The sequence below is a fragment of the Trachurus japonicus genome, chromosome 22 (genome assembly GCF_045865225.1).
Source record: "Trachurus japonicus isolate A0001 chromosome 22, Traja_1.0".
NCBI classification, from domain to species: domain Eukaryota; kingdom Metazoa; phylum Chordata; class Actinopteri; order Carangiformes; family Carangidae; genus Trachurus; species Trachurus japonicus.
This window is the reverse complement of record NC_140928.1, coordinates 57189-77500: the sequence shown is the minus strand read 5'-3', so window position 1 is coordinate 77500 and position 20312 is coordinate 57189. Positions and strand designations below refer to the sequence as shown.

The window sequence follows — 20312 nt, the reverse complement described above, 5'->3', positions numbered from 1 at the left end:
TTAGACGGGTTAGAGGGTTAGACGGGTTAGAGGGTTAGACGGGTTAGACGGGTTAGAGGGTTAGACGGGTTAGAGGGTTAGACGGGTTAGACGGGTTAGAGGGTTAGACGGGTTAGACGGGTTAGAGGGTTAGACGGCGTGTGAAGTTGATGATTGTTCTTGTGCACAAACCTTTATAATCCAGTTGATTCTTTTTTAGTTTGTATTTTTATATATTTTTATATATTTTTACTACACATGTTCGATGTTTTAGTCATAATGTTCATGAATCACTGCTGTGTTGAGGCGCTTCACGCTGTTGTCATGACGACCAGAGCAGGAGCTGAAGCCACGCCCCCTCATCTGTGACATCATCTGATCAATATTAATGTCATTAAATGATATTAATTTGTGTGTAAGAGATTTAACCAACTGAACGTGTGATTCATGTGTTTTAATTTATGATGAAAATGACGAGAATCAGAGGAAGTTGATGAGTTGATGGAGGAACGATCCATGTCCAGATGTTTATAAACCAGATGTTTGTAAACCAGATGTTTGTAAACCAGATGTTTGTAAACCAGATGTTTGTAAACCAGATGTTTGCTCTGTTCGTCCTGTTTCACATTAAAACTCACTGAGTGGAAGAATCTTGACTCCTGAGCTGCTGTCACTACTCTCTGTTACAGCTCTACTTGTATCCTACAACCTTTATCCAATGAGGAGAGAGAACGGCATAAAGGGGCAGTCCTCTCTGTGTGTGAATGTGTTGCCGTAGGGACGAGGGCGGGGGCTGCTAACTCCATCTGCTGACAGGAAGTTAGACAAAACCACCGGATCGCTGACTGCTGCTTTAACCGGCTCTTTGCTCAGCTCCACTACTTCCTGAACTTAATGCAGCTCCTTTACTTCCTGTCTTATATTGTTGGACAAACTGACTCATCCAGGTGAGTCTGACTCACCTGGATGAGTCAGTTTGTCCAATAAGGAAACACAGGAGCAGCATTAAGTTCAGGAAGTAGTGGAGCTGTAGCATGGATGTATTATATTATTATTATAGATCCATGAGCTGTATTACATTTAGTAAAACATACAAAACAAAGAACAATACAATGTCAGGGGGTCGCGGTATTCAAAACCTATACAAAACATTGCTATTAATCCAATAAAATATGATATAAAATGCATAACTCAGTGGTTTTAATAGCTTTTTTGTTTGATGAATATTGGATAGTTGTGAAGTATTGTTTGAGTTCCTTCTCTAAAAACAATGGATTGTGATCAGTGAATTTGGATTTGTGTAGCCTATGTGGTATTTTGCAGGTAGAACAAGCAGGTTGATGATGTAATAATGATCTTTGTTGTTGGCAGGATCGGAGTGGAACCCAAACAGCACAGAGACACCAGACAAGATGTTCTGAGAAATAAAAGTACAAACATGTTGTCAGAAAGCAGATGAAGGGTTAGGGTTAGGGAAGGGACAGGACCAGAACAGATGATAAAGATCTTCTTCACATTGTTTACAGAATGAACAGTCCACATCAATGTCTTTTCTTTTTTTTTTTTTTTTTAAGTATATTTTTTGGCTTTTCATGCCTTTATTCGATAGGACAGCTGAGAGTGTGACAGGAAATGGGAGGCAGAGATGGGGGGAATGACACGCAGGACAGGGCCGTCCGACGCGGGACTCGAACCGGGGCCGCCTGCAGCGAGGACTACAGCCTCAACACATGGGGCGGGTGCTCTACCAACTGAGCTAAACACCGCCCCGACATCAATGTCTTTTCTACGTAAAAATAGTTTGCAGGGATAAAATCTATGGATCATTTTAAAAGAAACTTCTTTAATCTTGTTTATAATCAGAAGTTTAGAGGGAGCACCATATTCTTTTCCAGTTCAAGTCTGGAGTAAAGTTATTCCAGTGAGAAATTACATTTGGAACAGAGATTAAGTCCTTTTGAAATAAGGCACGTATATTACAATTGAAGCCCTTTTTTTTTTTTAATTGAAGAGTTATTAGTTGGGACGTAGCTACATTGTGAAATGAGGGATGAGGATGTTACAAATAAAATGTAATAATGTCAACAGGTTGAGTTACATACACTAGTATCATGAAGGCAGGAGAAGACAAAGGATAAGTTCATTTCATGTTTCATGTTAGGCAAACAGAGAGAATAGTATTATGGTCTTTATGGCTTTCTTTCAGATTGACTCATTAGGTTGATGTATTGTTTGATTTCGTTTCTGAAACGGTGAGTGCAAAGTATCTGATTTGTAAATTTGCGGTTGTGGTTTATGAGCTTTGGCTAAAAATAATATCAAATTAATTATATAATATTGGTTTAATTGAGAAGCCGAGATGGAAAAGAAACCAAACGATACATGTTGATAGTCCAAAACAAAGTCTTTGTCTAAATGTTGAGGGATAAAAGTAGTTAATTTTTCCTGTAGGACTGATGCAGATGAGGACACGACCTGTTGACAGAATGAGCAGAGTTCATCAATGTCTTTTTTATATCTTTGCATGAATAAATTGGAGGGATAGAAACGATGGATGAGTTTAAGATACTTCTTTGATTTTATCTGTGATCAAATATTTATAGGGGAGGGACCATAAATATGTTTTTATAGATCAGGTTTGTGAATAAATGATTCCAGTATGAGACAACATCGGGGGTAAGTAAAGCACGTACAGTACGGTTGTTTTAGCTGAGCAGCAGATTGGACCAGAGGTCAGAGGTCAGAGGTCAGGGGTCAGACTCAGGTAACAGAACATCTTTTAATAACAATCACACCAGAGGGAATCGCATCAAATACTATTGCATATTCTTTTGGAGGAATAGGAAGTGTATATTTGTGATAACAGTTTTGTGCCGTTAGAGTTGAGAAGCTGAGAGTAACGCCGTGGTGAACCAGTTCTCTAGAAACAGTGATTGGTGTTTATATTGTATGTCCCTGTTATTCCAGATATAACATCTGTGGGGGGTGAAGTTATGTTTATAAATCAAAGTTTCTGTTTATGAAAGTTGGCTGGTTTTAAGTTTTACAGAGTAACAGAAAGTTAAGGCCAGTTGTGAATGAAGTTCCAGATTGAAGTTGGTTTCTGATGAATTGTTTGATCCAGTTGATTTTGAATGTGTTATGAAGAGTGACGTCACTGACGTGCTGTCCTCGCGCCGACCGGCGGCGGCGCTGGTCCACCGGAAGCTGCTCGTTGGTCCCGGAAGTAGAAGAAGAAGAAGCAGCAGTAGAAGAAGCAGCAGCGGCGCGTGCAGCTCAGTCTCTCAGGAAGAAGATGGCGGACGGTGAGTAGCGCGAGGAGCTGCGCACGAGACTCTGTTTTATAACTCTAAACATGTATCTATCTATCTATCTATTGGTTATCTATCAGTTTATCACTTCATCATCGATCTGTAGAACCTCTGACGTCACCACCGGAGCTTTGACCCGTTTAACGGAGAAGCTGCACGTGCACATGTGACGTCAGATCGGTCCAGAAAAACACGTGAATGAAGCAGAAACTGATTTAATCAGATAACTAACTTTAAACCTTAAAGCTGAGAGAGAGGGTTTATCTAATATCTAATATCTAATATTTAATATTTAACATTAATCAGCTGCTGTTGAACCCGCGAGGCCCCGACGGGCAACACGTGTGCACGCGCCGGTCCACGAGTCAAACCGGCTCGAGACCTGGACCCGGACTAGACCTGGATCTAGCCTAACCCTAACCCAGACTGGAGGAGGACTGGACGTGATTCGTTGAATTATAAAAACATAAAATCTGTATAAACAGCTGCGTTAGACTTTACAGCGACCTGCATCCAGACTACAGACTTAGATCTAGTCTGGATCTAGTCCGGGTCTAGTCCGGGACCTAGACCAGACCAGGTCCAGGTCCGGGTCCAGGTCTAGTCTGGTCCAGGTCTAGTCCGGGTCCAGGTCTAGTCCGGGTCCAGGTCTAGTCTGGTCCAGGTCTAGTCTGGTCCAGGTCTAGTCTGGTCCAGGTCTAGTCTGGTCCAGGTCGACTAGAGACCTGAATGGCTCGTGCAGCTGGTCTGTTCATGCACGCGCTCTGTCACTATGAATCTAAATCACTTTGATCTGTCTGGTGGTTTAGCTGTTAGCTCGGTGTGTTAGCCTCTGATGCTAACGGAGCCCACGTGGTGGCGAGAGGCCACGTGGGCTCCGTTAGCATGTGGCTGCTAGCATGTAGCTGCTAGCATGTAGCCGTTAGCATGTAGCATGTAGCCGTTAGCATGTAGCCGGTAGCATGTAGCTAACATGTGATTTTTTTTTTCAGCAGCTTCAGCAAAGAAGAAGAAAAAGGCGAAACGGGCGAGTGATGAAGAAGTCGGGGTGAGTTCCTCCTGAAGGGTCAGAGGTCAGAGGGTCAGGGGTCAGAGGTCACAGGTCGAATGATGACGTAACAGCAGCAACATGTTGTTCAGTTAGAGAGAAGAAATGAAGCAGAGAAACGGTGTGAAACATTGTAATACCCTAATACCCTCTACTACCCTAACTCTATAATAATACCCTCTGATAACTAACCTTAACCGTCTATAACCCTCTATAGAAACCAGATCTAAAGCTGAATATAAAAATAAATAGAAGAATAATGTATATCATTTTTAAATGAAAAAGAATGAAGCAAAACAAACGTTAAGATTAAACATCAAAGACATTAAACGTTTTGTTTTTACATCTGTGAATGTGACAAGAAAAAAGTTAAATTCATAATAAACATTTTTCTTTTCTTCTTGGAGCCGTAACTGATCTGTTGTTGTTGTTGTTGTTGTTGTTGTCAGGAGCTGCAGCAGAGCGGCGACTTCCTCATCCAGCCGGAGTCGAAGGTCGTTTCCTTGGATACGTCCCAGTGGCCCCTCCTCCTCAAGGTAACGCTGTGATGTCACCGTGATGTCACCGTGATGTCACTGTGATGTCACCGTGATGTCACCGCTCTGACCCGTGTTGACGTGATGAAGAAGTTTATCCATTCGCTGAGCGGCGGCCATCTTGTCTGTGCTCGGCCCCCGTGGGGGCGGAGCCTCTCGCCGCGGCGACGGTCGTCACGGCGTTCTGCCGACGGCGACCGGCGCCGCTCAGAGATGAAAGACGTGACCGACCGCCGCCGAGACGATTTAACTGTTCTGATCGCACGGCGCAGACTGATGACATCATCATCGCCGTGGTTACCCTGGTTACCCTGGTTACCGTGGTCACCGTGGTCACCGTGGTTACCCTGGTTACCCTGGTTGCCGTGGTTACCCTGGTTACCGTGGTCACCGTGGTTACCGTGGTTACCCTGGTTACCGTGGTCACCGTGGTTACCGTGGTTACCCTGGTTACCGTGGTTACCCTGGTTACCGTGGTCACCGTGGCTACCGTGGTTACCCTGGTCACCCTGGTTACCGTGGTTACCGTGGTTACCCTGGTCACCGTGGTCACCGTGGTTACCGTGGTTACCCTGGTTACCGTGGTCACCGTGGTTACCGTGGTCACCGTGGTTACCGTGGTTACCCTGGTTACCGTGGTCACCGTGGTCACCCTGGTTACCCTGGTTACCGTGGCTACCGTGGCTACCCTGGTTACCGTGGTTACCCTGGTTACCGTGGTTACCCTGGTTACCGTGGTCACCCTGGTCACCCTGGTTACCGTGGTTACCCTGGTCACCCTGGTCACCGTGGTTACCGTGGTTACCGTGGCTACCCGTCTCACCTGAACCTTTTTTTCTGCAGAACTTCGACAAACTGAACGTGCGGACGACTCACTACACGCCGCTGCCCAACGGCAGCAACCCGCTGAAGAGGAACATCAGCGACTACGTCAGGTAACCACGGCGACCACGCCACGGCGACCACGCCACGGCGACACAATAACACATGTTCAAGGCCTCTAATGGTAGAAAAATACACCTGGGTATAAAGTTCCAGGTGGATGAAGGATCATGTAACAACGGCTTCATCCAGGTAACTCTAAAGGTCGTAAAGTCAAGAACATTTAGAACCTTAACCAGACTCAGAAGTGTTTATTCATAACAACAGATTTTTTCACATCATGTGTCTTGTTTTTCCAAATAAATGAAATAACTTATCAATGGCGCTACAGATTTGCTTTTGGACAGACGAGGGAACAGACGAGAGAATCCTTCTGCCTTCGTTAGCAGGATTCAACCTTTAGAGATAAATCCCTTTGAAGCTTTTTCCTTTTCTTATCAAGAATCATATTAAAATACAAATACAACCGCGCCCAGGTAACGCGTCGCCATGACAACAGCCTCTGACGCCCCGTGTCCCCTCAGGTCGGGCGTCATCAACCTGGACAAACCGGCCAACCCGTCGTCCCACGAGGTGGTGGCGTGGATCAGGAGGATTCTCCGCGTGGAGAAGACGGGTCACAGCGGGACGCTCGACCCCAAGGTCACCGGCTGCCTCATCGTCTGCGTGGACCGAGCTACGAGGCTGGTCAAGTCCCAGCAGAGCGCCGGTAAGGTCTGCTAGCCTAGCGGTTAGCCTAGCGGTAGCCTAGCAGCTAGCCTAGCGGTTAGCCTAGCCGTTAGCCTAGCTGTTAGCCTAGCCGTTAGCCTCGTTAGCCTAGCGGCTGACCCAGTAAACCAGCGCCGCCTCACTACTCTCTGTTGTGTTGCAGGTAAAGAGTACGTGGGAATCGTTCGGCTGCACAATGCGATAGAGAACGAGCACACGCTGGCGCGGGTGAGTTCACGTAGCTATTGATTATTGATCAGTGATCGATTACTCAGTTTGACTAAAACTTTAATGAAAACTTTCCGTTGACGATGTTTTATTCTGACTAACAAGAACGTAAATGTAAGAAATTAAATCTGTAAATCTGTTTATGAACCTGTGACCTTGGCTGAAGGTCGAAGGTCGTCCTGTGACCTTGGCTGAAGGTCGTCCTGTGACCTTGGCTGAAGGTCGAAGGTCGTCCTGTGACCTCTGACCTCTGACTCGTTGTGTTTCAGGCGTTGGAGACTCTGACCGGCGCCCTGTTCCAGCGGCCGCCGCTCATCGCCGCCGTCAAGCGGCAGCTGAGGGTCCGGACCATCTACGAGAGCAAACTGGTGGAGTACGACCCCGAGAGGCGGCTGGGTAGGTCTCCATGACGACCACTGGTTTTTATTTTTATTTTTATTAAATATTTATATATACAAACATACAAATATTCAAACAATAAACATACAATGAACAGACAAACAAAAAATATATACACTGAAAGGGACCAACACTATATTATATTTTATATATTATAGGTATTATTAAATAGTTGTTTGCAATAATTTATAATATTCCAAGGTTTTTATAGCTTTTCTGTCATTTATATAGCTTCTGGGTTAGGGTTAGTAACGGTGTGTGATGTCATAGTGATGTGGTGATGTCATAGTGATGTCATAGTGATGTCATGATGTGACGTTACAGGGATCTTCTGGGTGAGGGTGAGTCATCTAGTCTTCTTATATATAAGAATATCTATGCTGTCATGGTTACAGGGATCTTCTGGGTGAGCTGTGAGGCGGGGACCTACATCAGGACTCTGTGTGTCCACCTGGGGCTGCTGCTCGGGGTCGGGGGGCAGATGCAGGAGCTGCGCCGCGTCCGCTCCGGCGTGCTGGGAGAGAAGGTACGGCATAAACCCCTTTTTATGTTTTCAAAAAGAAATGGAACTTTATTTTAAGCTAATCAGCAAATGAAAAGGCTTTAAAACCATAGACCTGTGTAATATGTATAACCTTGTTGGATAATGAACATCAGCCCTGGCACTTTGTATTTTCATTGTATACTGATCCCTGTAGACTATTTGTACTTGTCAACTTCTTTTAAATAAAGCTGTTGATTTAAAGGAAAGAAAAGAAAGAAAAGTGAGTCACTTCTGTCAAAGTGTTGAGTTCAGTCCGGCTGCTCGGTGCCGGACTGATAATTAAACTTTGGAACAGAAACAGCAGCTGAGACACGGTGACATCACAGTGATGTCACCTAGAGACTCGCTGCTGCTGACATCACCGTGACATCACCGTGACATCACCGTGACATCACCGTGACATCACCGTGACATCACAGTGACGGGGCTATGAAACATTTCAGTCACAGAACAACATGGTGACTGTGTGAAGCCATTTTAACATTTAACAGTCAGACTGGACGTGTTGTGGATCTCTGTGATTCAGACATCTACGTACTTCCCCTTTAACCATTCATGTGTATTGGGTTTGTCATTACAGATATCTACAGTTCAGTTGCAGATATCCACTATGTGAATTACAGATATCTGCAACTGAATTACCACTAGTACTAATTCTAGTTACAGATATCTACAACTTGATTCTGACTAGTCATAATTCCAGTTACAGATATCTTTAATTCACCTCAGTTACAGATATCTACATGTCCCTGTTCAGATATCTGTAATTCAGTTTTGACTAGGAGAAATTAAGTTGTAGATATCTGTAACTGGAATTAATTCAGTTCCAGATATCTGTAATTCACATAGTGGATATCTGCAACTGAACTGTAGATATCTGTAATGACAAACCCCATACACATGAATGGTTAAAGAGGAAGAACGTAGTTGTGGATCTGAAATGTTCTTTTTGACAAGAGGTAAAACTGAATCACAGAGATCTGGAATAAAAAATCCAACTATTCAAAATGTAGTTAGGACCAGTCAGAAAGACGTTGTTGATATCTACGATGTTCATTCTGGAGAGTCAAACTCAGCTTTTAAATGTTAAATCCTCTGTCCCATGTTGTTAGTCCATGTGTTGTCTTGTTTTAAATCCATGTGTAGCTACTGTCGACCATCAAACAGGATTATTGTGTTTTAATCCTTTTGAACACTTGTCTAATGTTGTTCAATAAAGTTTTTATTGAATCGGCAGGACTACATGGTGACGATGCACGACGTGCTGGACGCCCAGTGGCAGTTCGACCACAACAAGGACGAGTCGTATCTACGGCGCGTCGTGTTCCCGCTGGAGAAGCTGCTGGTGTCGCACCGCCGCATCGTGATGAAGGACAGCGCCGTGAGTCATCACCGCCATCATCATCATCATCACCATCGTCAAGGTCTAGAGCTGCTGTTGCCATGGTGATGACTAACTCCGCTGTCCCGTCCCCAGGTCAACGCCATCTGCTACGGAGCGAAGATCATGCTGCCCGGCGTGCTGCGCTACGAGGACGGCATCGAGGTCAACCAGGACATCGTCGTCATAACGACCAAGGGCGAGGCCATCTGCACCGGTGAGTCTGGGGGCGTGGCCTGTGTGTTAGGGGGCGTGGCCTGTGTGTTTAGGGGGCGGGGCCTGTGTGTGTTTAGGGGGCGTGGCCTATGTGTTAAGTGGGCGTGGCCTGTGTGTTAGGGGGCGTGGCCTGTGTGTGTTTAGGGGGCGGAGCCACATGATGAGCGAGATGCGGCCGAGCCTTCGGGCCGTGACGACCTGCTATCTATCACCCTTCTCTGATGGCTTCGCTCTCTCTGGTGATCGATGGGTTAATCTGATATGGATCAATAATCAACTGGTTAACGATGTGGATCAATAATCAACTGGTTGTTGTTTTCAGCGGTGGCTCTCATGACGACGGCGGTCATCTCCACGTGCGACCACGGCGTCGTGGCCAAGATCAAGAGAGTCATCATGGAGAGAGACACGTACCCTCGCAAGTGGGGCCTGGGCCCCAAGGTGAGTCACCTTATCGGTTATTGATCTCAGACCGATCGATCGATCGCTCCTCAGACCGACCGGTCGCTCCTCCTATCGATCGCTCCTCCTATCGATCGATCACCACTCTAAACTCTAACGTGTTTGTGTGTTTTGTTCCAGGCGAGTCAGAAGAAGATGATGATCCAGAAAGGTTTACTGGACAAACACGGGAAACCCAACGGCAGCACGCCGCCCGACTGGAAGACGCAGTACGTCGACTACAGGTACAGCTGGTTAGACACAGAGGGGCGGGGCCTAACCCCTGTGGGCGGGGCTTAGACACAGAGGGGCGGGGCCTAACCCCTGTGGGCGGGGCCTAACCCCTGTGGGCGGGGCCTAACCCCTGTGGGCGGGGCCTAACCCCTGTGGGCCGGGCTTAAAGGTACAGTCTGGAGTTTTGTTCGTTGCAGTTTGGGCCCCTCCTCCTCTGGGGCTAAGCTGTGTAGCAGCTGTTGTCATGACAACAAAGGGCCTCCTGCCCCAGACAGCGGCCGTTGTCATGACAACAGAGGGCCTCCTGCCCCAGACAGCAGCCGTTGTCATGACAACAAAGAAACAGAAATACAGTCAGAGTGAAGCTCTGGAGCTGTGGGCCGATAGCCGACCGTCACCAACACCGTGAGCCTCCGTGTTGTGTTGTTGTGGTGAACTGGGAAGACGGTGTTAGCGGAGGATGCTAACCGCTTACCGCTAGCCAAAGTTAGCATCGAGCTAGCTCACTACAACGGTCCTCATAGTTGTTACCATGAGGCTTTAGCTGTCGGTGACGGTGGGGAATCGGTCCGCGGCTCCAGCGCTTCACTCAGACTGGATTTATTTTACTTTGTTGTCATGACAACGGCTGCTGCGAGAGACGTGCTAGCTGCTAGCACTCGTTAGCATCAGAGACAGCTAGTGCAGCTAGCAGCCCTGAGCCTCGTAGCTTCACCTGAGCTCCGTCATTGGCTGACGATTAAGATGGATTTCATTTGTACAAGTCTTAATGTTTTTTGGGCACAAAACTCCAGACCGAACCTTTAAACACAGGGGGCGGGGCTTAGAAGTAGACGTGGGCGGGGCCTAACCCCGGCGGGCGGGGCCTAACCCCGGCGGGCGGGGCCTAACCCCAGTGGGTGGGGCCTAACCCCAGTGGGCGGGGCCTAACCCCAGCAGACAGTTATCCCTCCTGAGCTGCTGTGCTCTGTGAGAGAGTCGGTCTGCAACAGAAACTCTCTCTCTAGTAGTAGTAGAGGTGGTAGTGGTAGAGGTGGTAGTAGAGGAGGTAGTAGTAGTAGTAGTAGTAGTAGTAGTAGTAGTAGTAGTAGTGGTGGTAGTAGAGGTGGTAGTAGAGGTAGTAGTAGTAGTAGTAGTAGTAGTGGTAGTAGAGGAGGTAGTAGTAGTATCTAGTAGCAGACAGTTATCCCTCCTGAGCTGCTGTGCTCTGTGAGAGAGTCGGTCTGCAACAGAAACTCTCTGATGAAGCTTCTGCACTCGGCGCCGTCGAGCTGCAGCTTCACCACAGAACATGATGTCACCGTGATGTCACACTGATGTCACCGTGATGTCACCTGAACGCCATCGCTGCTTTGTTTAAGTTTTGTGTGAATGTTCTTTTAAAACTTTGATTTTATTTTTTTGACAGTGTTTCCAAGGCAACAGAGGAGCCATGTGATGCTTCAGCCAAGGTACAGACAATAACACACACTAACACACTAACACACTAAGACACACTAACACACAGACACACTAACACACAGACACACTAACACACACTAACACACACTAACACACAGACACCCATAATTCACCTTAACATGTAGTGAACATCCGATGGTCACTAACCGGAGCAAGATATCCCATCATGCATTGTGGTCACGGATCGCCGTTACCACAGCGACCCAGAGCGACCGGTGTAGCTACCAAATAAATGCAGTAGTGACCGGTGTAGCTACCAAATAAATGAAGTAGTGACCGGTGTAGCTACCAAATAAATGCAGTAGTGACCGGTGTAGCTACCAAATAAATGCAGTAGTGACCGGTGTAGCTACCAAATAAATGAAGTAGTGACCGGTGTAGCTACCAAATAAATGAAGTAGTGACCGGTGTAGCTACCAAATAAATGAAGTAAATAAATGTGTCCAGCTGCCAGTTGTGTTAGGGTTCAGGACACAACCCCAGTCTGTGACCTGACCTCCTCTGCTCTCTACTCGTTGCTTGTTGACCTCTGACCTTTGACCTCTGACCTTTGACCTCTGCTCTCTGCACGTTTCTCTCCTCCAGAGGAAACGTGACGACAGCGACGCAGACGGAGAAGCGGCGCCGCCGTCGACGCCGTCTGCAGAGGACGGGAAGAAAGAGAAGAAGAAGAAAAAGGAGAAGAAGGCGAAGCTGGAGGAGGCGGAGCCAGAGGAGGAGGGGGCGGAGCAACCGGAGGTAAGAGTGATGTCACGGCAACCAGAGCTGCTTCCTGATTGGTCCAGACTCAGAGCTGCTTCCTGATTCAGGGTTCTTACGGATCCTTAAAAAGTCTTAAAAGGCAAAACAAGGTCTTAATTGGCGTTAAAATGTCTTAAATCAATTTTTCAAAAGTCTTAAAAATGTTAACACTTGGTGAGTGGTATTTTATGGTTGTAATGAGTCTCAAATCTCAATAATTGTTAACATTCTGACATAGAGAAGTTAGTGGCGGCCGTCAACGCCACCAGCTCCAGAGTCAGTGTTATTTTGTTTTTTCAGACTTTTTCTGCATTTATTTTGAAAGGACAGCTGGAAAGAGACATTTATTTTGAAAGGACAGCTGGAAAGAGACATTTATTTTGAAAGGACAGCTGGAAAGAGACACAATCCAATGTTCATGTAGCAGTCACTTTACCTTGGATCACAGAGGAAAGTGGGTCAAATTGTCCCTATAACTCTATTGATGTAATTGATGTGGTGGTTTCTTTTTCTGCATTTGTGTTTATTGTCGGTCTTAAATTTCATTTCAAGTGGCTTTAAAGTCTTAAATGTGACTTGTCTTAAGCTGTAGGAACCCTGTGATTGGTCCAGACTCTGAGCTGCTTCCTGATTGGTCCAGACTCTGAGCTGCTTCCTGATTGGTCCAGACTCTGACAGATGTTTGTTTTCCTCAGGTCGGTGAAAGCGCCAAGAAGAAAAAGAAGAAGAAGAAACAGAAAGAAGAGGAGGCGTCGGAGTGACGGTGCAGCAAAGCATTGTGGGAGTTGGACAATAATGGACTGCATGAGCGCAGACAAGGAGGAAAGAAGAGTTTTGTTTTTTATATATATATGTTTTTTTTTGTTTTGTTTTTTTATCTGTAAATACCTTAACAGGAAACCTGTTCATAATTTCAAAATAAAAGTGTTTTCTCTAAAGTGTTTTCTCTATCTCAAAGCTTCAGTTTTAGTTTTATTTTAATTAACAAATGTACAAAACAATGTCGGTACCAAGTAGAGACCAGATAGCAGACAGACCAACAACATACAGCGGGGAAATAAGTATTGAACACCTCAACATTTTTCTCATAAAATATATTTGACATGAAATTTTCACCAGATGTCGGCATCAACCCAATGCACACATACAAAGAAATCTAAACATTAATGTCCATAAATGAAGTTATGTGTAATAAAGTGAAATGACACAGGGAAGAAGTGTTGAACACATGAAGAAAAGGAGCAGAAAGGTTTGGGAAGACGAGAAAGCAGCTGCAGTCGTCATCCTGTTTAGTCCTGATTGATGCCTTTTATAAAGGTTTCTCACCACCAAGGTGTCAGACAAGAAGCATTGCATGATGGGTAATAGCAAAGAGCTGTCTAAAGACCTACGCAACCTTATTATTGCAAAACACACTGGAGGACGTTGGTTACAGGAGCATTTCTAAACTTGTGAGAGTTCCAGTGAGCACCGTTGGAGCCTCATCAGAAGTGGAAAGAGAACACGGCATCGCTGTAAACCAGCTACGGCCACGTGCCAAATTTGAACTCTTCAGATGTGATAAGACACAACATGTTTGGAGGAGAAATGGTGCCGCACATCACCCCAAAAACACCATGGCAACAGTCAAGTTTGGAGGCGGGAACGTCATGGTGTTCTGGATGAGGCTCCAACGGTGCTCACTGGAACTATCACAAGTTTAGAAATGCTCCTGTAACCAACGTCCTCCAGTGTGTTTTGCAATAATAAGGTTGTGTAGGTCTTTAGACAGCTCTTTGCTGTTACCCATCATGCAGTGCTTCTTGTCTGACACCTTGGTGGTGAGAAACAAGGGGGTGGATCGGACTACACGCAGGCGTAGCTCACAGTCGGCCATATTGGAAAGGGCAACTGTCTCTGACTCTGGCTGCAGTTACAGTGCAGTAGATGGTGATCCAGTCATCTGCACTAAAAAAAACCATTCATAACTCTGTGAAAAATAAATCAGTATGTAGCCATCACTTTAACTATTTGCATAATGTCACTATAATGTTACTTTTACAAAAAAAATACATGATTAAAATGATCCGTGATTCTAAGTATGCTGCATCATAACTGCATAGACGTTCATAAAAATCAAACCGTTTTGAAATCGGACAAAAACTGAGCAAGTTATGGTCATTATAGCAGAACATGCAGCAGAGGCTTAAAGGGGACCTATTATGCTTTTCCAGCTTTTCAGACTTTTCTATGTGTTTAAAATGTTGGATAATGGTTCTAGAGGCCGTGGAAGTGTCATATCCTGAGGTTAATGCATTTGGAGGTAAACCCTGCTAGATAATTGGGATTTCTCTGCACACCTGTTACACTCGGTTGCGCTGAGTTTTTTTTCACATGAGCTCGCGTCTACGTCGATGCGTGCCGGACTCCCCTACATGGTCATGCCGAGGTCTCTGCTCCAGCCAGCCCCGCCTCCTCCCATGCTGCTCTGTTGTGGCTGGTGTCACAGCGGAGAGCGGAGCGGACTACTTCCTGCTTCTTCCCTGCCTGTTGTAGCGCTGTAGCGTCACTTTACTAAGTTTTATTTAGGAGTTTACGCCGACGTTTCATGTAAGTGAAGCTGTACCTGTGTGAGGAGCGACGTACCGCCGGGGCGACGTTGTTCGCCGGACCGACGTAACGCTGGACCGACGGAGCACCGGAGCTCCGGAGCTGCAGCGGCTCCTCACACAGGCAGAGCCCGTCTGCAGGCCTCCTCGGCCGGGCGGACGCCCGTCTGCGGGCCTCCTCGGCCGGGCGGACGTCCGTCTGCGGGCCTCCTCGGCCGGGCGGACGCCCGTCTGCGGGCCTCCTCGGCCGGGCGGACGTCCGTCTGCGGGCCTCCTCGGCCGGGCGGACGCCCGTCTGCGGGCCTCCTCGGCCGGGCGGATGTCCGTCTGCAGGCCTCCTCGGCCGGGCAGGCGTCCGTGCTCATCGCGGTAGAGAAAACCATCGCTAATAAACATACCCGCAGGTTTTTTAGACGTTTACCGCCGTGTGGTTAGTCTATTTAGCAGAATGTTGGTCTCATTGATGAAATCTTGTGGCAGTTGAATTAGTTTGAATGAAAAGTGAAGCTGTGAGAAGGAGGAGGAGAGGAGCAGTGCTGCTGTAGTCTATGTGCACAAATCACCACATTTACATCAATAAATAACTGTTTTATTATGAACTGACCAGTCTGCATATATTTTTAATTTATTTTATATATTTATTTTTGCATTTTTATATTACATGTTACATGGTTACAGTAGCCTACATGGCAAAGACTACTCTATACCATCTTTGGTTAGGGTGAGACTAGGTCACGGGCACATTTCATTACACAATGTAGACTGGTCAGATGCAGACTGGAGATCTGGCACTTTGCCTACTGCAGATTTAGCTTTTGTTTGCATACTGCATTTTGGCCAAATCAGTAGGTACTAGTAGTAGACATCGTCATGGTAACGCAATGCTGAGGGAGTGGTTCATTTGCATTTAAAGGGAGGGGCCACTGAAACAGACCGTTTTGCAGAGCCCTGTTTTTGAGAATGCTGTGATGTTTGATCTTTGGGGTATTTTGACCGAAGCACGTCACAGACATGTCTTTAAGACACCCAGGAACTATTTTAGTTGGTGCAAAAAGGAGCATAATAGGTCCCCTTTAATGCTCTGAGGGAGAGAGTTGACCTTACCAAGATGGCCGCCGTGTGGCTACGCTGTGTCATTGGGCAGCAGCGGTGGGTGAGTCATCTAGTTCTTATAAAGATCTATGGTGAGAAACCTCAACCAGCAGATATTACTCTGCACTGATAGGAGACAGGATGACGACTGCAGCTGCTTTCTCGTCTTTCTAAACCTTTCTGCTCCTTTTCTTCATGTGTTCAACACTTCTTCCCTGTGTCATTTCACTTTATTACACATAACTTCATTTATGCACAAAATGTTTGGATTTCTTTGTATGTGTGCATTACTTGTTGTTGTTGCCGACATCTGGGGAAAATTTCATGTCAATAGTTCTATTAGAAATATATTTTCTGAGAAACGTGTTCAATACTTATTTTCCTCCTGTAAGCAATTTATCCAAACATTACACAAGTTTTATTTAATTAAATGAATGAATAAATTAAATGGCTAAATTCATATTCACATTAACATACACAATGAATATATAATGTAAGGGCTTTTACATTTCTTATTAATAAGCCAAACAAAGTGATGTAGTTTTCTTCTACTAGTGATGAGGTTGTACTGACCTCTGCTGGTCGTCTGGTGAACATCACTCTGACAAATCTTCATAACCTAACCCTCTGCTGTGGTGTTACACCGTGTTACACCGTGTTACACCGTGTTACAGGATGGAAGGTCATTATGTCTTAGGAGTCATTAAAAGAAAATCCTGTTCTCAACACAATTAGTAGTGTTTTAAAAAAAACACAGATTATTAAAGCACTTAAAGGGACAACGAGGAGTTTGTATCTGGTTTTAATAGAGGCTCATATTAATGTGGATGAATCTACACTATATTACCAAAAGTATTCGCTCACCCATTCAAATGATCAGAATCAGGTGTCCTAATCACTTGGCCTTTGGTGGAGGAGGAATTATGGTATGGGGTTGTTTTTCAGGAGCTGGGCTTGGCCCCTTAGTTCCAGTGAAAGGAACTTTGAATGCTTCAGGATACCAAAACATTTTGGACGATTCCATGCTCCCAACCTTGTGGGAACAGTTTGGAGCGGGCCCCTTCCTCTTCCAACATGACTGTGCACCAGTGCACAAAGCAAGGTCCATAAAGACGTGGATGACAGAGTCTGGTGTGGATGAACTTGACTGGCCTGCACAGAGTCCTGACCTGAACCCGATAGAACACCTTTGGGATGAATTAGAGCGGAGACTGAGAGCCAGGCCTTCTCGACCAACATCAGTGTCTGACCTCACCAATGCGCTTTTGGAAGAATGGTCAAAAATTCCTATAAACACTCTCCTCAACCTTGTGGACAGTCTTCCCAGAAGAGTTGAAGCTGTAATAGCTGCAAAAGGTGGACCGACATCATATTGAATTCTATGAGTTAGGAATGGGATGGCACTTCAGTTCATAGAATGAGTAAAGGCAGGTGAGCGAATACTTTTGGTAATATAGTGTACATTACCACTTGTTAACGGGTCCATTTAGATAAATATATTGTTTTGTCTTTATAGTTATTGTGATATTATTATTTAGTGGTCAGCTCGTCCAGCATTTTCCTACTTTAGGTTTCCGGACGCTGCCCGTCTCACTCAGTGGCGTCATTTCAGTTTTAGACAAGGACCAACCGCTCCCATGGGGGTTTGTGTGCATTGTAAATTAAAATGCAGCAATCTGGTGAGAGCAAAATCAGGAAGCTTTCTCAATTATCACTATCAATGCTATGGATTGGATGATACTCACAATACCCCACACAAGGATTCACAATATAACTTATTTATCTTTGGAAAATAAATCATTAGTGCGGTCTGAAAAAGTCAAACAGAGACACTTTTTCTCAATTTCCATGTGTTTTCCACGACTGGATAATTGGTCAACCGTTTTCCAGGTTTTCCAGGACGCGTGGGAACCCTGACTCAGTATTTTCTTGTTAAAATCCATTTGTAAATAATCTCTGAAGACAAATGCATAGGCTATTTGAAGTTTATCCACTCCGTAGAAGGTGTCTGTATCCTTGCCATTTCTTTTGTGTCAACAAATTATTGCCAACATGAGTTTATTCACTGTTAATCTACAGTAGCTACACGTTTCTACAGTAAGAACAGCAAAGTTTAACAGCAAAGTCAGAATACATTTAATCTGGAAACAAATTAAAATTTTCACGACAACTAAATTGAATGAGTGATTCCTCCTGTTGCTGCTGTGTTTCACTACATTCAGGTAGCCTAATGTTAGACAGGGGCCTGCTTGGGGCTTGTTTGTCTCAATTAGAAGTTTTTGTGATTTGTGACAAGATAAACATCCTCCACACTCCACAGACTGCTGTCATTAGCCTGTTCTTAACAAGATGACTGCAGCAGCTTCACAGTGTTTCTCAAATAAGAGCTTTCATTTTACTGTGCTCTAAGTAGCTAGTTTTAGCCAAACAAGCACTGAAATATGACTCATATTTCAGCATGTGGAATAAGTGGTAGGCTAAGTTGTTAGCTGGGAAGTCATGTTGATGGCTTTATAACTCACAAAGGTTCGCTCGCTCCACATTCACGTCTGCAGCACATGGAGTTATACAGTCTATGAGTTACATCTATGATGCAGCGGCGTGCACTTGTACACGCAGCAAGAGGCAGCCCCGCCCCTCAGTAGACAGAGAGAGAGGAGCAGAGAGGAGCAGGAGCGACAGCATGGTGTTCAGTGAGAAAGAGGCATCACTATCACGAATCAGTCAGAGAGAATTACAACAGGACACGCCGTCCCGGGAGCGTGCCTATGTTCCCTCTATGTTCCCACTGGACTCTCTCTCTACCTATCTGGACTCTGTCTATCTGGTCTGTCTAGCCTCTACCTGGTCTTTTTACTAAACTTAACCAACTCTTTTCTTCATTGCCTAAACCCAACCAATGATGGGACCAAAGGGCTGTGGGAACATAGGGCCTAATTTTCAGTGACAACAAAAGTTAGAAATGAGGGAACATAGGAATGACCCCGCTGTCCCGGTACACCGTAAAAAGTCCCGGTACGCCAGGGGTTAAAATAAGTGCCAGTACTCTGAACATTTTCTACCAACGTCAAGGTATGGCGAGTGCCTTACACCGCCATACCCAAACAACGCCACTGGTCTCACTAGTCCACACTAGCAAGACGTCTAGCTAGTGAGACTTGTTGCGTAGGAACTGTTGAAGCTCCTACGACTCAACTTGTCCGGAAGAGAACGACGACCTGGATGAAAGAGAAGATTTCCTGTGGAGTGCGAGCTGCACTGAGCTGACTTGATGCTCCGGTGTTGCAGAGCAGCGGCCGGTGTGTGTGTGTGTGTGTGTGTGTGCCAGGGCCGTACAGGGGAGAAAGGTGGTGATAACTCTAGGGGCCCAGCGCCCAGTGGGGCCCATAAAAAACCCCAGTAGTCTAATCTTTGTATGACTGATTTATTCTGCATAAGACCCTGACTAATACTCATAGTACACTGTAAAAACTCTACATCTTTCCAAGAATATTTGTCTTATTTCTTGTCCAAATGTCTCATTTCTAGTCAAAACTAATCTCTTTCCACTTTAAATAAGACTCATCACCTAAAAATGAACTTGTTTTTACATCATTTTCACTTGTTTCAAACTAATTTTCACTTGAAATAAGTAGAAAAATCTGCCAGTGAAAGTAAGTTTTTTGTGCTTGTAATAAGAAAGAAAAACTTGCTCCACTATCAGATTTTTCTACTTATTTCAAGTGAAAATCTGCTTGAAAGAAGTAAAAAGTGTCTAAAAACAAGCTGCTTTTAATATGATGAGTCTTATTTTAAGTAGAATGAGATTTGTTTTGACTAGAAATGACATTTTGACTAGAAATAAGACAAATATTCTTGGTAAGATACTTGAGTTTTTGCAGTGTAATGCTGCATTAGCATCAAAACAAAGAAGGCTAAATAAAAAACGATAATACATACGTAGTCTAAGAAAAAAAAAACTGGAAAAGTTAGGGGGAGGGGCCCACTTTACTATTCTTTAAGGGGGCCCAGAATTCCTAGCAACGGCCCTGGTGTGTGCACAGCGCATACAATCCTCCTCTGAACATGTTACTGCAGAATAAACAACTTTTTATTTTGAATACGTTGATGTGTTTTTCAGAATTCGAGATAAAAACTTGAAATTTCAGTTTCAAATTTTACTTTTTCAAGTATAAAACATTTGACCCTGATTTAGCTCCATACATAGATGCAGGTGGTAACAGTGTGTTGTGTGCAGATGTGTGTGTAACTCCACACCGGGAGACTCTGTGTTGTGTAGATGTTGTGTTGTGCAGAGGAAGGATGAGTCGGACTCGGGCGGTTGACGTATTTATGGCTCGGACGTAGTAAAAAGAGGTTCACAGTAAGAATACAGCCTAAGAAATAATGCGACATTCTCATATAAAACACACAGATAAAATGAAAGTATTAAACTCTGAATATCACATATTTCTGCATCATCTCTTTAAACGCAGCAGGATACAAACAACCTTTAATAATTCACATTTATACTGCTTACCTTA

The 20312-nt window shown here is 45.0% G+C and overlaps 1 protein-coding gene and 2 non-coding genes across 3 annotated transcripts; all 3 read left to right on the top strand.

Annotated features, from left to right (window-relative positions):
- The first annotated feature begins 3274 nt into the window (after positions 1 to 3274).
- Positions 3275 to 13014, top strand: dkc1 (dyskeratosis congenita 1, dyskerin). The gene is made up of 15 exons (XM_085767963.1): positions 3275 to 3284; positions 4286 to 4338; positions 4788 to 4874; positions 5718 to 5809; positions 6281 to 6465; positions 6628 to 6692; positions 6962 to 7088; positions 7487 to 7617; positions 8873 to 9016; positions 9113 to 9233; positions 9555 to 9673; positions 9815 to 9918; positions 11316 to 11358; positions 11954 to 12106; positions 12805 to 13014. The coding sequence occupies exons 1-15, from the start codon at positions 3275 to 3277 to the stop codon at positions 12868 to 12870; spliced, it is 1500 nt and encodes a 499-aa protein (XP_085624089.1). The 3' UTR covers positions 12871 to 13014.
- On the top strand, positions 7868 to 7992 carry LOC146963128 (small nucleolar RNA SNORA36 family). Its single transcript, XR_015035004.1, has one exon. It is a non-coding gene; the product is annotated as a small nucleolar RNA SNORA36 family (small nucleolar RNA).
- On the top strand, positions 9385 to 9459 carry LOC146963127 (small nucleolar RNA SNORD83). The gene has a single exon (XR_015034988.1). It is a non-coding gene; the product is annotated as a small nucleolar RNA SNORD83 (small nucleolar RNA).
- Positions 13015 to 20312: the final 7298 nt, after the last annotated feature.